We start from the raw sequence: 17,325 nt of genomic DNA, 5'->3' as shown, positions 1-17,325 counted from the left end.
TGCACAGGGCCAAGAAATACATATGGCATATGTAATACAACTCCATGAAATACATATCACGTTCATACATGTTGCATGCAATGGTATGCATGTTTATCTTCATTTGTCCCCCCACTAAGATGATCCGATTTGATATTGAATGATTAGCATGTTTTACTAAAAAGCAATAGCATGCAGGCGGGAGACGGGCGACCATCCCAGGAAACCACAAAGCCCAGAATCAGTGTACACAGTGAGCGAGGGGGAAAGCAATGCACAGTAATAGAGTTGTAGATTCAGAATTAATTACAGCTAACCTTGAACATTCAGCGTTCTCACAGGACATAAACAATGCCACCTGTGGGTGTGTGTGTGTGTGTGTGTGTGTGTGTGTGTGTGTGTGTGTGTGTGTGTGTGTGTGTGTGTGTGTGTGTGTGTGTGTGTGTGTGTGTGTGTGTGTGTGTGTATGTATGTGTGTTTGCTTGTGTGCGTGTATGGGTACATGGGTAAGTATGGGAGCACGGCCACATCTGTCTTTGTCCTTGATGATGCATGTTTGTTTTTTTCATTCGCGTGTCAGCAAGGGTTGATTGTGTGTGTGTGTGTGTGTGTGTGTGTGTGTGTGTGTGTGTGTGTGTGTGTGTGTGCGTGTGCGTGTGCGTGTGTGTGTGTGTGTGTGTGTGTGTGTGTGTGTGTGTGTGTGTGTGTGTGCGTGTGTGTGTGTTGGTGTGTGTGTGAGCACTCCTAAGTACACGTTCAGGTAACTGTAGTGTGATGTAGGGGCCTAATGGGCACGGTGACAGATAAGGGTAGTGTTAATGATTTGGTTGCCCCCTCATTTTCCACCTGCTCCAGGCGCGTCCCACATGGCCCTCATTTACATGTGAGCTGTTGAGCCACGAGTGAGCCCCTCTTGTGGCGGCGCCCTGTAGCAACCAGGCAGCTGAGTAAAGGACGGCCACCATATTAAAAACAGGGCAAAGAAGCAAAGAGACGACGAAGGGGATGCCATCTTGGTTTTCTTGACCAAGAAGAAGGGTCACTTGGAATATAAGAAATCAGTTGTTCCTATCTTTATTCGTAAAAAAGCAACAAGCTTAGGCAAAGCGGCATTGGGTGGTTTCCTGAAAGACACTGTTAAAGAGGCTCAGTTTCTTCTACCATGACTTTTAAGGGTTCCAAAATGTCCTTTGAGGAGCCCTCAGCTCCGGAGCCTTCCAGTCGCCTTCACAGATAACAACCAAGCGGCGCCCCAGAACACAATGTGCACAGGAGCCGCTGAGTGGTTCTATTGGATGGTCGGACCCCAGTAATAGCATCAGACTCACTCGGCTGGGTGATATCCTATTTCCATCTCCAGGAACATCTTAGAAATGGACTATTCATGTGCAATTGGTTCAGTTGACGAGTTTGGGTGCTCGGGTCCTGGGTTCAGTAGGAGTGGGGTCTGTGTTGAACTGAGGATCTGGTTATCTGCATGCAGGGCGGTGCCGCCGAGCCCAGTCTGCTCAGCCTTAAAAAGGCTTCTGAAGCTTTGTTGAGCTCAACATTTTCTCCTGTTCTGCAGTATTTTTATTATAATTGTGTGTGTCTGTGTGTTTGTGTTTGTGTGTGTGTGTGTGTCGGTGTGCCCATATGTGTGTGCGTGCGTGCGTGCGCGAGTCATCTTGCCAGCCCAAACATTTAATTCCTCAGACATTCTTTGTGGGTAGGAGTTCACTAAATGTGTAAAATATAGTTTATTTATCTTTGGCTCAGGGCAGAAAAATAACCGTTGAAATGCTGAGGAAAAGTTGAGGAGTAAAACTTGGACAGTAGCTGGATGCCACTTATAGGTAACAGTCAAATTGTACTTAGTTTCTATTCTCTCTCAAACGGTTGCCTTTTAAAAGTAATTCTTGCAGCCAATTACATCTTGCAAATGTCGATAATCAGTGAAACGCTGCACATTTTGTGATATTTTATGATTCTATGATGATAAAATGCACATTCCATACAGTCCAGCACCATGCTGAAGTACGAAAGGAAGCAAGGTAATTAGAAGGAAGTTAAAGTTAAAACAGCCCCCGTCGATGATTACCTAATAGGCCGGGACCCTTTAATGTATTACACTTCTTTCCTTTTTATTACCTTCATCTTCTCCCTATCTTCCTCCTGGAGCTCAACGATACTCTAAGTGCTCAATTAGCTATGGTGCATTTCCGCTTCAGAAAAAAAAGAAGCATGCCAGGCAACCAGCACTTACGATGCCTTCTGTAACACTCACTGATTCTCTCTTCTTCTCTCGCTCTCTTTCCTTTTCTCCCCCTCTCCTTCTCTCTTTCAGTTTCTCATACATATATGAAGCACGTGCAGCGCCCACTAATGACTCCCGTTTCGTATGGGAGTGTGTCTATCTTTTTACGATGTATTCCAGAAAGCCCTTTGCTAGCAACACTCAATGCTAAATGTCTCATGAGCTCATTCAGCTCTTAAGCACTAAGGTTAATGGATGGGCTAAGAGCGCTACGCTAACATGCTAACTATCTGTGTCTGGGATTCTGTGTGTGTGTGTGTGTGTGTGTGTGTGTGTATGTGTGAGAGTCAGAGAGAGGGTATTTTATGTTAATACACATGTTTATGAGAATAATAATTCAGAACAATGTTAAAGTGTGAGTGGACAAGATGTGGGCAAAGAGCTGGGCTAGAAACACACCTACTCACTCCCACACTCACAAACATACGCACATTTTCTCTCTCACCCCCGCACACACACAAACACACGCATGCATGCAGACCCAAATGCTCACGCTGATAAGAGACATGTGCAAAAGCACTCACTAGCCAGACTGTGCCAGACATACCCCCCCCCCCACACACACACACAACCTCCATCCACACACACACACACACACACACACACACACACACACACACACACACACACACACACACACACACACACACACACACACACACACACACAATCCAATCACCCCAACCATCCACCCATCAACACACACACAGACACACACACACACACACAAACACACACACACACACACACACACACACACACACACACACACACACACACACACACACACACATAGAGCCCCCAAGCCACAGGAGACGAAGGCCAGTAAACACAAGAGCACGCGGTGCGGGATCAGGGATCACACGCGTGTTTGGCGAGACATCCTGCCTGGGAGACGGTGAGGTCTTGTACTCCCTGTGCGCCGTTAAACGGATGGTGTGTTAAACGCATCGACTCTGTCCTTGATAGCATGCACAGGCCAGCCCCCTCCCCATGAGCTGCCTCTCTGGGCACGGTGTCAACATTGACCAGGCACCGCTGGGGGTGTTTCCTGCTTCTTTCTTGTAAGAAATACGAGGAAGGACAGACGTGTTGAGAAGAAGGGCCGGTCGCTTTTTTTTCTTTTCTTTCTGTGTTAAAAAAAGCAACATAAAAAAGCCATGAAGTGCTTTACCAGACCCTGTTCTCGGAGTTGAGTCGGGGGTCTGGTTGGACTGATGTTTAATCTCAAATTTGGGGTTTGGGCTTCAACCAAAGGTCAGAGGTTTCTTTGCAGGTGGTTTATGTATTTAATAAACCACAACGCTGCCTCTGTAGCTTTTGCTTATGCTGTGGGATAGCGATCATTGTGGAGTGTCTTGGTGCACATACCTTATCTTCAAGAGTCATAACTGAAGTCACAAAGCCAACAAACAAAATAAAAATGAATAAAAATGAGAAAATTAGGCAACCATGTGTTGCGTGAAGATCTGGCAAAACACTTAGACTATGGCTCTGTCTTCAAATGAACTCCCCAAACATTGTAATGTTTAAAGCATGATGAATGTACCTCGAACATCTCTCCCACTATTTCATATAAATAGTTTCAGGAAGTCATTCATCATCATACTTATTCCTAATGGTTACAATGGAGATAAAGCATCCTTCAGCATCAATTTGAAAGATTATATATGTTGTTATATACATTATCCTAAACCGTACAGAGCTTTTTCTGACCTTCCGGTTGCCCCTCTTCACCCCCAGGGGTGATCTACACCACCGACTCACTGGACCGCGAGACCAAGGACTCCTATTGGCTGACGGTGTATGCCAGCGACCACGGCGTAGTGCCGCACTACGCCAGCATCGAGGTCTACGTCCAGGTGGAGGACGTCAACGACAACGCCCCGCTTACCTCCGAGCCGGCGTACCGGCCCGCAGTGCCCGAGAACTCCCCGAGGGACGTCCCGGTGATCCAGATCCAGGCCCAGGACCCCGACAACCCCCCGCTGGCCACCGACCGCGGCGCGCTCACCTACCGCATCGTCAGCGGCAACCCTCAGAACTTCTTCACCATCAACCCTCGCACAGGTGAGGAGGGCGTGGCTTATCCATCCTAACTGCCCGTAGGTTGAAATCTGCAACCTCACCGCTAGTTGCTGCTAAATTCTACACAGCGGACCCTAAACTAAATGATTGTAAATTAATTTGGACTGAACATTATTTAAAAGTCGGACCAACCTTTTTTTTTTTCTGAATGTTTATAGATACATCTGTGTATGTTTGTGTGTGTGTTTGTGTGATTGTTGTTTATCTGTGTTGTGACAAATGACTGAGTGGCTGTGTTGTGGGGCAGTTCTTAGCTGCCGTGCACATGGGCACACAGTAGCGCACCGGGAGACCCCTCCACGGGCTTGATGTGGAGTGAATGTGAGGTGACGATCAGGACAGAGAGTGAGGGGATCACTGTAGCGAACGAGAGTACTATAAGATTTCATTGTCTCTGTTTCATTGTAAGGATCATCGTAGCTGTGGGGCCAGAGCAAACATCATTTAGAGTTCACGCATCCATTTTTTGTGTTCGCTACTTACGTCGAATCCATGGGTCTCCCCCATCTCCTCAGGCCCTATGATAAACGAGCTCCAATCGGATTTGTTTGTGCAGCCTGTGGCAGAAGATTGCTAGGATCTGGAGGCGTAGGCCTTTATTTGTTGACTCCACAAACCAGTGTGAGTGCAGTTAGAATAGTAATACATTTTTGTAACAGGTTTGCACTGTGTGTGTGTGGGGGGGGGCTTGAAGTGTGTATGTTGTGTGTGATTGTGTGTGTGTGTGTGTGTGTGTCTGTGTGTGTGTGTGTGTGTGTGTGTGTGTGTGTGTGTGTGTGTGTGTGTGTGTGTGTGTGTGTGTGTGTGTGTCTTTTCAAGTGTGTGTGTGTGTTTGTTTTTGTGTGTGTGTGTGTGTGTGTGTGTGTGTGTGTGTGTGTGTGTGTGTGTGTGTGTGTTCAAGCATGTGTGTGTTCAAGCGTCTGTGTGCGTGTGTGCGTGTGTGTGCAAGCCCTTGTTCCATCATGCGGGGTGAAAAAACAGGCTGCTCCACTGTGAAAATGTCAATTTCATGGCTATATGTACTGGGTGTAAACCGCTATGAAGAGCAATCAATCAGAGGGGTCAAATAGACCATCTCCTTATAAAACCTGGCTAAATTGTAGCAAGAAATGTGTTTAGCTCTGTGGGAGGCATTTTACTGGGTCATCCTCGGTAATTTCTTCTCTCTCATGTGCTTGAATCCCAGGCATGCCATGGCAAAGTAACAAATTATTTTCAATTGTAGAAGCCCGAAAGGTCTGTACTTTACCAGAGTGTGGAATAAATATACTATTTAGCTTGGGATGTTAGGTATTATAATAGTAATATGACCGGTTATACAGCAGTGGTTTCTATATGACACAAATTACATCCCCAGTATTGATATGCATTACATATTTAAGTATTTGCTTTGCATATATATCATCCTGTTTGAAATACATCCATCCATCCCACTTTATTTCATACAGACTTCCACTTGACCACTCGATTTCCATATATGGAGCAATTTGAAATTCATCATTTCACATCATTCACAATATTCAAATTTCATGCATGTATTCTAAATACTACATCCAGGTATCATTGTATAAATACAATACATGTTGCGGTCCTTTATTGTGGAAGGTCGACTTAGAACACAATATGTTATATGGTAGTAATGGAGTATGTGGAGTACTCAGTGGTTGATCCCGATCAGTCGATGTCCCTTTGGAGGTGAGTGTAGTCACTCCATCCTCTGTTCTCACTGGGCTGTGTGGAAGTGGGTCAGCGGTGGGTCTATTTGTATCTCGGGCAGCCCGTGTCTCGCCGACCCCTCCCTTCCTCCGGGCTCCTCTCGACCTGCAGGCAGCTGTTGTTCGTTAAGGCCCCTTCTCGTTGAGTTCATTCTCTCACTTTACATGCACTAGAAATACCATGATGATCGTTTCATGTCTCACACTGTTGTGTTCGCAAGGGCATGCATAACACAATGATACCTCTTAACATTAACTGTCCTTCTTAAGCTTCTGCCGCAGAAAAAATATCTGCGTGATGTTATTGTAGGTGGCCCTCAGTATCTTTCACGCGCCCCTCGACTGGGTTTATGATTGACCCTCGCGGTTCTCCTGTATATATTTTACTACCAGCCATAGATCCCAATGGGAACCATGAGAGACTCAATAAAAAAATAATTTAATCCAAATAAAGTGCTGACAGCAGCTTTATGGTTTCAGCTAGGTGTCTGCTTTCCAGTTCATATTTATGGCTGCATTCATGTTGATGATTACTTATTGTATGCAAGTGACACACACACAAACACACACACACAGTTTGTGTGTGTGTGGGGGGGGGGGGGGGGGGAGACATGTGTGATTGTATGCATTGTGTGTCAAAGCAAGCATGTGTTCCGGTTGTTTTCTCACTGCGTTGGCTTTAATGTGCAAGGCTGTGACTGTGAGGATCTCTGTCAGACACGTCCACCGATACTCAAGAGAGAGAGAGAGAGAGAGAGAGAGAGAGAGAGAGAGAGAGAGAGAGAGAGAGAGAGAGAGAGAGAGAGAGAGAGAGGGTTAGGGGTGGGGAGTGGAGATAAGCAGACACGGAGCGACATCAGCAGCAGCAATGACACCACGTCCAAAAATGCTTCAGAGTACCAAAGGCTTTCTACTGAAAAAGGGAAATTAGTAAAATATGTCACACACACTACGTAGCACACATGCACAGCCTGTTGAACCAAATAAATGAGCGTGGGAGCGGAGGGATTGATTGAAGAGCAACCAATATGAATTGGAGAAAAAGGAGACGAAGCGATGCAGGGAGAGAGCAAAGGAAAGGGATGGAGGGAAAGAGAAGGATCCCCGAGCAAGCATGCCAGCCTGCTTTGAGCTAATTGGCGGTGACTATATTCATCTTTCATTTAGCCTTCCTCTGGCTCTGGGAACCGATTGTTTTCACACCTCCTCCACAATGTCCCTGTAAACAAGTTTTCAGACTTCGCACTCTCCCATATTGAATCACTCCCACAATCTCCCCACATGTTTTCAGTATCTACATGCAAATGTCTGTGTGTTTGTGATGCAATTTCAAACATATCATCTTCTTTGCAATACCCCTGTCCAGAGCGCCATTCATCTCTATTTCCTATTTCTTTATTTTCTGCCGCTTTTCCTCCTGCTCTCCAACCACGTATGATACCCTTTTCTTCTCCCTCTAGGTGGTGTGTGTTGAATATTTGATTTTGTTTTCATGAAAAATAGATGAGCAACTGCACAGCTCGTCCATATGCCCATGGCATTCAGTCACTCTATACTCCATACGCTATGCTTCGTAAATCTCCCTCTATTTGCTCTGGTATCTTTTGCTTTAATGCGTGAGTATGATAGCCAGCTATTATAGCCCAAATGCTTTATCTGAGGTGGTATAATAACATGCTAGTGAACTATGTTGTTTACTCAGCTTGTAGTCAACATGTGTTACAATGAGGGAACATAACGAACCCGAAGAAAACTAGGGCTATGTTTTCTACTGGAAATATATTCAGCAGCATGTATGTCAAAACTGTCCAAACACCTGTGTATTTGGACAGTATGGCCAACATGACCTCTTACATGTGCATGATGCCGTATATATCGTCATCAACTGCTGAATAGTACAGCTCCCCAGTGGTGTAAACTAGAGTACTTAAGTCGTATTTTGAGTATAACGAACCCGAAGAAAACTAGGGCTATGTTTTCTACTGGAAATATATTCAGCAGCATGTATGTCAAAACTGTCCAAACACCTGTGTATTTGGACAGTATGGCCAAAATGACCTCTTACATGTGCATGATGCCGTATATATCGTCATCAACTGCTGAATAGTACAGCTCCCCAGTGGTGTAAACTAGAGTACTTAAGTCGTATTTTGAGTATCTGTACATTTCTTGAGATTTATTAAGACTCTTGACTTTCACTTTACCTTTACTCCATTTAAACTAAATGTTTTCGCAATTCATTTGCAGTGGATTTATCGTTACGTAATAAATTCTGGAATAATTGTCCTATTGTGCAAATTAATTATCCTTACGTACTTCTTTACGCTTCAGCTCGTTGCATATGCATGCGAATAACTGCCGATCTTACTAACAAGTTGAGGCACGTTAAGCCCAAATAACATTTGCTGAACATCCAAAGTGGATGTCCATCAAGCTACAGAGATTGCAGCAGTCTGAACGCATCCTCCTCATCCACAAGCAGTGGATGAAGCAGTAGCGCTGCTTCTGGATGACTACCGAAGACCAACTCCAGTGATCATTGCTACCCCAATCGTTTACCTATATATCTACTTCTTCAGTTTGATACGTAGGTACATTTTAACCCAGTTAAATACTTCTGGTACTTATGTACATTATATTTGAGCTATCTCATGAATTTTACTCAAGTGATATTCTGTCCGATTGAGCAATTTTCTAATAAGATATCTGTAGCTATACGTTTAATATGTACAATAGTATGAATCTCTATTACTTTATACACAACCGCATCTCGGAATGTACAGCCTCCAATAACTGGAGCGATCCCTCTCTTTGCTCTCCATTGCACTGTTGCATAGTCCCTTGTTCGAGCCGTCAAACACCAGCCAGCAACCGAGCACCATGCTACATTCAATGCTAGCACCATAGAGATTATCATCACCTTGAAACACACTGCGGATTGGCGACAGAGAGCGTTGGCTGGACAGCTTGGTCGGGGTCAAAGGACCGGGTGTATTTTACATTGTGACCATGTTTGTCAAACACAGAGGTGAAACACTGCAGAGTCAAGCAGAAGCACAGCACAGGAACAGATGGGAGCCACGGACATAACCGGGCTCTTTACCCAGGCACAGAGTTAGGGGTCTGTCACTGAAAAACCAAAGCAAATATTCCACTGCAAAACATTCCCTATCGACTTCCAATACAGTTTGTTAATGACAGAAGGAATATATCAGTGTAGTATATGATATAATTCCAGTTCTTTTTTTCTGACAACCTTAGGGAGAGAAAGCAAGGGATGAGTTCCGGTCCAAAAGATTTAGATTTCAAAACATAATCCTGAAGGGAAAACAAGAGGATAACCGATGCGGGTATTTGAGCCAAGGCGATGGAGAGGCAGATTTAAGGCAGCGGCAACGATGACTTCAGTGAGGAGATTGGGGCAACACTGCATCATGTTTGCAGGAGTAAAAGTTTCTTAAAGGGTCTTGTGTGCCATTTTGTTGTTGATTACAAAGAGCTGTTCAGAAGACACTCCCGCTTTGCCTGAATATGACAAGGCAGGTGAAACACCGAGATTCATGGGTGTTATGCATATTTATTTAGCACGTTCCAGGTGAATGCCCGCACACTTGGGCTGTCAAAATTGCTCAAAAATGACATTCGAATGTTCGTTTGGAAAAAAATCACGAATTCGAACTATTCGAATATCTGGTTGCCTATTTTATGCAGTTGCCGTCAATATGTCAATAATGCGACAAAACCATGGTTCAAATTAGTGGGATATATATATATCATATAAACAGCCCAGTAACGTGGAGGCCTAATCATGAAAAGCCACAACTTTGTATCGCTTGCATTTCACCACCACACCTGCAAGCGCGCAAACTATAGTAATCTGAAGAAGACGCCCGCTTCTGAATGTTACAAAGTATGCTAGTGGTAACGTTCCTTGCTTTGCTTACCATTTATCGAGAAGGCCTATTAAAATCGATAAAGAAAAAAATGCATGTCGCCTACGTCTTCCACCATGCCAGCGAAAGGGCCAGAACTACGCACCGTTCGGATTCATGAAAAAAAAGCTGTCTCGGACTTTGCCGAGAACATTGCGTTATAGCAGCTTTCACCAGCCAGACTACTAGCTCCCTGAGCTAGTAGTACTAGCTCAGGGAGCTAGTACTTCGGATGCTTATTGAATGGCATAGCCGAGCTGGAATACCTATATCCAAGTACGGAAACCCCGAGGGGATAAAATACATTCGCTCTTCACAATACTAGCCTGTTACACTTGTACCGCGGGAGTGTTTTTTCACATTCGAATATTATGAGGGACATCGCGAACAGACAGAGGCTCATTCACAAAGCAGATAGAGGCGCTTGTACCGCGGGAGTGTTTTTTCACATTCGAATATTAATTTTCACGTTCGAATTCGCGTTTTTGGATACATTTCGAACGAATATTCGAACTTCGAATATTCGTTGACAGCCCTACCGCACACACACACATAGTTAACTCCCTATTGGTATTTCTACTTGGTGTCTTTTTGTTTTGGTGTCTTAAAATGGTTTAAAAAGTTTTTCTGTTTGCATGATTGAAAGTATGCTTCTGGTGCAGTCCCTGTGTGTATCAGAGCCAGATATTGCATGGTAATCGATTTCCGTGTGTTAACATGGGATATATGCCACGGACCTGCCATCAAGGATCAGATGGGAACAACCACTGGTCTCCGTTGATGAGTGGAAGGACCCATTTCACCTTCTCTCTCTAACACTTGATGTGTTTCTGCCTTCATTGTTTTGTTGACTCATTAGTTGTAGTTGCAAAATTCAATCTTGTACTTGGTGGACCAAGGCTTCCTGGCCTTAAGCGAACGCTAATTGGTTGCTGATTGCACATCATGTGCCCTCGCTACCCCATGACGGACTACCAATAGAGGAAACAGGCGCTAGGCTACAATTTAGCAGAGAATTAGCAGTGGAGAGGTGTTAACAGGGTTTACTTACTGAGTTTGTTGCTTTCGGAATGGCTTTTCCTGCATGGAGTTTAGTTTAGCAAAGCCCTTTGGAATATTAATCGTCTTGTAGAACATTAGTAATTTTAACCCTGCAACGCGGCAGCATGGTGAGACTCTTGCAGGGAATTGTTCAGTAGTTGCTTTTTCCGATATACACTTTCAAATTCACACACATCTCTACTGTATTTATCCACTAGGAAAACGTTTCCATGCACAGGTGGTACCAAGACCGTTTAGCATTGAGCACGCACACACACGCGCACACACACGCACGCACACGCACACAAACACAGATGCACACTGCTATTTTTAGGGCTGTGATTAAGCCTATCTCTCCCTTGGTGGTCTTCGAGGGAAAAGGTTTATACAACCTTCACCCCATTAATATACACTGACACACACACACACACACACACACACACACACACACACACACACACACACACACACACACACACTCACTAACTCACTCACTCACTCACCCACAGACGGAACGCACACACACACAAACATAGCGACACACAGACACACATGGAAACATACGCGTCCACACGCACACACACACACACATACACACACACACACACACACACACACACACACACACACATACACACGCTTATACACAGCGGCACCCATGCAGACACATACATCTTCCTCTTTGCTCCCAGGTGGTAGCTCACCGCTGGCTCCCAGGGCAGCCACCATGAGGTCAGAGACCAGCTCTGTCCAGAGGCTGTTGTGTTAATCAGGCCTAGCTAGCTGCTGTCAAGGCAACCATCCTTCTTTCTGAAACAACACACAGGTTTTAGAGGCCGAGAGAACAAGTATTCTCACAGCGTTGCCATGTCTGTTATTTTAGGGTTAGGTATCTGATGGTGTCTGCATCATATGTATGTACCATAAGGTAAATGGAGGTGTTTTTATTCTACACGGTAAAGGGAGGGAATCTTGGAACAATGCAATGTGAGGTTAAATTGGTTCTTTGTGTTGTTCCTTTTGATTTGTAATAGTTGTTCATTTTGTTGAACTACTATTTATATTTTATGACATGTATAGAATCTCTTCTCTCTCTATCACTCTCTCTCTCTCTCTCTCTCTCTCTCTCTCTCTCTCTCTCTCTCTGTCTCGCTCTCTCGCACACGCTGTCTCGCTCTCTCCCTCGCTCTCAAAATTCCAGGTATTCCTAGACTTCCCTCATTTATTCAGTAAAGCTATCTATATGGTAAGCAACAGACTCCACTCTTTCCTATTCCCCTCTCTCTCTCTCTCTCTCTCTCTCTCTCTCTCTCCCTCTCCCTCTCCCTCTCTCTCTCTCTCTCTCTCTCTCTCTCTACATATATATATATATATATATATATATATATATATATATATGTGTGTGTATTTTCATGCCATTCTTAAACATACAACATGTTTCTTCCATTACTAATCCATGGATTCACATATTTATATCCATGCCACCCTAGTTTTTCCTAAATTTTGACAATTTCAACCTATGAACATAAAAAAATAAAGAAATATGTTTCTATCACTCACACGGCATCATGTTAGAGATGCCCCAATCCCATCCGTTGCTTTTCTTCCTATCCGTGCAGCTCCCCTTGCTAGGCCACACACAAACACACACACACACACAGAGCAATCTGCTCTGGACCGAGGCATGCCACACCAGCCACACATGGGGACCCACCCGCCATTCACGGCCGGTTAGCACAAGCGCACGCCGCTAATTAAACACCCTTAACCCATCCAGATGGCTCACATCTGACGACAGCACCGTGTCTTAGCGGTGGCAGCGGGAGCAGCCGTGCTAATCTGACAGGTCTGCTCCAAAAAAGAGGGGGAAAAAACAATGGGCTACCTTGGCCAGCTGCTGACAGAGGGATCACATTGGCTCTGGGTTTACGCTCTTTGTCGTGGACAGGGGGGTGGGGGGAATTATGTCCTGGTATGAAATAAAATGGATTTCCAATGCTGCCATCCAGGCATTGTTAATTGATGATTCAAATTGATTTTGGAATATGAATATTTTTGGTACACAATGCATTGTCTTGGGTCATTCGTAGCATAACGATAAGCGTGTGTGTAAATCATTGTATAATTGTTTTCTAAACAAGAAAATATGCTATATATCATCTTAGAAAGTCTGAAGACTTCCCTCTGATTTAAAAACCTGCAAGCCCAAAAGCCCTAGGGCATACTAACATGGATGACTTTCTTCGGGGTCAGCGTCACACATTTCAATAAGTAGGCTACCCCACAAATCACACCACTGAGCACTCTCATAAAAGCTGTTTGATTTCCCTCAGATCTTTGCAGTGTGACAGAAAGGTCACGATCGGCCTTCATTTTTCTTTGCTGATCAAGGACAGCTTTCATGTCGGTGTAACGTAACACGTTTTTTTTTGCGCCCCTCTCAAAACCCTCTCTTCTCCTCTCTGATTGGCCCTTGTTTTAGCCGTGGTTGCTGGTGTCATTTTTCATCAGCAGATAGCAGAAAATCAGTTCAAAATTCGCTATTAACGTTTGTACTTGTAGGAATACACATATCTCATGGCGGACCTATCGCTATTGGAAAACTGATAAAGAGACATATATTAGAGGTCTATATTTTACATATTTCCATACAGCTAGATGCCTCTTAAATTGAGCCAATTCTCACTCTATAAAGTTGATCAAACCAAGGTCTAATTAACTCAAGGACGGTGGGACCAGATGGTGCAACAGCCCTAGTACAAAACACAAGTGTTCTACAACTTTCACGTAAAATTTTTCTCTCACCGCTCTTTGCTGTTTGCACAGCTTTCCTCTCGCTGCTGTACGATTGTTTGTTCTCCCACAGAGACCCCCACCTTGGCATGCCCATTCACACACACACACACACACACACACACACACACACACACACACACACATGCACGCACGCAAGCACATGTGTTTGTGCGCACACACATGCAAACATGAACAAGGGCATACACACACACACACACACATCTTTGTAGTTGATCCTTTTCCCTCCAAATTGGAGGGGCGGTGTAAATCAATACACTCTCTCAATGCCGTCTATCGGACGGCCACATACAAGGAAGTGCTCAGGCAGGGACAAGCCAGGACAAATTGACAAGCTGGCGTAACAAGCACCGACACTTCCCACGAGGCGACTGTATACACACACTATTGCACACCCTTTCACGCACACACACAAACACATGCACACGCACACAACAAACACACAATTCTCTCTCTTTCTCTCACTCTCTCGCACACAAACACACAGGCACACTCCCTCAGCGGGCACTCTGGCCAGCCTAGTCCGACAGCAGAGATGACAGCAGAGATAGTGTGACAGACAATTACAGGGAGACGGGTTTGCGTGACCCTGAACTGAATGATATATCTCGTGTCTCTTCTCCGCTCCTTCCAATTCTCTGGTCAGCTCTTAGGGTGGCGTCCAGGCGATCTGGGGTCGCACCCCTGCCTTTCAATTATGGCATGCCCCCTCACTCCCACATGATGTGGAATAAGGTCTTCCGTCCCGAAGTGTATTTGTGCGCGCTAGTCCACCTTTTTCTCTGCATCATGAAGTGAACCTGCAGTAAGAACGGGTCACTTTTTTCAACAAAAAAAAAAGGTGTACCTGTGTGAGCACTATGCCTGCATTGTCATACGTTATTCAATGTTTGTGTATTCTAAAAGAACATTGCCCCAAGTTATTGTCCTACAGGAAAAAAGGCTAAATGATTCATATAGTTCACATTCCTCAATAAATCATGAAGGACATAATCTGCTCCTCTCTGTCACTTCATTTCATTCATTTAGTTTCAATTCGATTTTCACATTGAAATGCTCTTCCGCACTTATCGGGATAAATCAGATTATTAATTCTGTGCTCCGAGAAGCACAGTATAGATTGAGTATATAGATTCCCCATTTTGTCATGCCAAGCAATCCAGTCCATGCACATCGTCCCCAGCTGCGTGTTCTCCCCTCCAGGCTCATGGTGGATTATTGGCCATTTGGCATGCAAGGTATTCAAATAAAGGGAGACTTTGAATGGACATCGAACTGTTTTATCAGCACTGGTACAGTATGCCCCTGGGAATTAAAGAGATCCTTCTCTCTACTACCACAGCACACTTTGGTCCAAACACTTCTCCAATTGCCTCTTTCAAGGTTATTCCAAACCCTCGGTTTTTGTTTTGTTTGTTCAATTATTTCCCCTTTCCCTAACTTCCGAAGGACTGAACCGTATTGTAACTACAGTACAAATTCAACGATTGCCAGCGGTGGCCTCCCTCTCTCTCCCTATTCCTCTCTCTCGCTCTCGCTCTCGCACTCTCTCACTCTCTCTCTCTCTCTCTCTCTCTCTCTTATCCGGCCCTATCTCAACTCTTCTCCCTGGGTTTTCTCTCTCTAAGACCTACTGCTCCAGAACACACTAAAACACTGCTACAGTAATTAAGCTGATCTTGGCTGCTAGGTGTTTGCACTAATATTGCATAATTCCATTGTTAATGCATTCCTGGCTGGGTCTTGAGCCCGATGGCTACCAGGAGAGAGGTAGACAGCAGGCCAGAGTTATACAGAACATCCCCTTGCTCTAGGTTTGGGCGCGTCCAATGTGTGTGTTAAGGTAATGTAGCGCTTGCAGTGTTTTTGCTGTAGTTTTCAGCTCGCTAAATAGTCAGATAGAAGCACTGTCAACACTGGCGCCATGCTACCATCTTGTTGTTACACTTTGCCGGCATCCTGCCTTTGCACTATGGGGTAATTGGTGTTATTATTGAGATTCCATCTAATTGCTCATAATCATGCTTACCATAAATACATGTAAAGATGCACAATATTTTGAACACACAGCTGTTGCTCAGATTACGCCAGGGGACAATCAGACTGTCCACAGCTCAAAAATGGCACTCAGTCGTTAGCATTATATTATCTTATTTCGGGAGGGATGTTAAGAATGTCTAATGGCTCTGCTTACTCTGTTTGTGTTCATGGTTCACTGTGCCCATCTGTCTGTGGGTTGTTTTTCTTGTATGGGAATAGCTTATTGCCACTGATGGCTAATTATGTGTATTGTACGCACATAGATTACTGAGTAGGATAGAGGTCTGTCTTTTAAAATTTGGTGTCTGTCTGTCAACACTGACACTAGATAACAAATAAACAATGGAGAATCTAAGCATGGTGAACTGAATTAAATTTAGGAAACTCATTTTACAATTAAGCACCCAGGTGCAGCAAGAGGAGAACCAAGCACATCCCTGGGGGAGGAGAAGTTTCTGCAAGCATAAACCAAACACAGACTGTTACGTTGGGAGGGGATACTCACTTAGTGGGACGTGTTGGCTGAGAAGAGCAAACGGGACAGATGTTTTTTCTATCCTTGTAAACACTGAATTCACTTATGTAGCCTGGGCACCAGTGTTGCCCGTTCTGCTCTGTGGGACGGAGCTTGGCCAGCTCGGATAGTAGCCACAAGGCGCGATATGCTATTGCACTTAGTCGCTTATATGTCACTACATAGTTCTCGGTGTCATGGGAGTGCAGTCCAGTGTGAACCTCACTCCCAATACCTTTAGAACGGTCGAGCTGCCAACATGAATGAATGCAGTCTTAGCTTCCGGGTTCGTGCATTAGCCTTTGAATACTGGGGCTGTTGGCTAAAGTCCCTAAGCACACAGAGCGCAAATCTAGCAGGGCTGTGTTGTTTCGCTGTCAAACCCTTAAAACCAATGAATTGTGTCTTTATTGACACGTCCTTGTGCTTTGGGCTTTACTTACATATTGCATTCAACCAAGAAACCAGAAAGTCTCATTGTTAGTCCCGCCAACCATGACTCTGAATTAATGTTCTAACACGTATGTCAACAGCGGTCAGTGGCTGATGGCCTTCGGAATATCACAAAGTATGGAATATTCAATTGTTGCAGATTTATTCAGATGTTTTCAATTAGCTCAATGTCTTTTTCCCCATAAACACTCAGGTGCACAACAGTGCAGAGTCCCTTGGTGATTGATACACAAAAGCAATGTGATTCATCCAAGCCCTTGAAGATAGTTCAGGCTCGATGATGCAGCCCGTAAACAGCCCAGCTGGGTGCTTGGATGATGAAGTGGAAGTGTTGCAGACGCCAACCTAAGTGGCACTAGCAGCATCCACATGATGTCAGATTGATCGTGGGTCTCAGGACTTAACTGAACACAAACAACTCAATGTTTTATTTCTGGTCTTGCTTGAACAGCC

The 17,325-nt window shown here is 44.6% G+C and overlaps 1 protein-coding gene across 5 annotated transcripts in view; it reads left to right on the top strand.

Annotated features, from left to right (window-relative positions):
• fat3a (FAT atypical cadherin 3a) overlaps nt 1-17,325 on the top strand; it is a 153,805-nt gene that overhangs the window by 74,110 nt on the left and 62,370 nt on the right. For all 5 annotated transcript variants that reach the window (XM_030381615.1, XM_030381613.1, XM_030381614.1 and 2 more), the window contains exon 3: nt 4,019-4,345. In XM_030381615.1, coding sequence (XP_030237475.1) covers nt 4,019-4,345 — 327 coding nt within the window. The remainder of the gene's footprint in view (nt 1-4,018; nt 4,346-17,325) is intronic.

Source organism: Gadus morhua, chromosome 16, assembly GCF_902167405.1.
Source record: "Gadus morhua chromosome 16, gadMor3.0, whole genome shotgun sequence".
Lineage (NCBI taxonomy): Eukaryota > Metazoa > Chordata > Actinopteri > Gadiformes > Gadidae > Gadus > Gadus morhua.
Note: the sequence above shows the minus strand (reverse complement) of the source record. Positions and strands in the feature narration are given on the sequence as shown.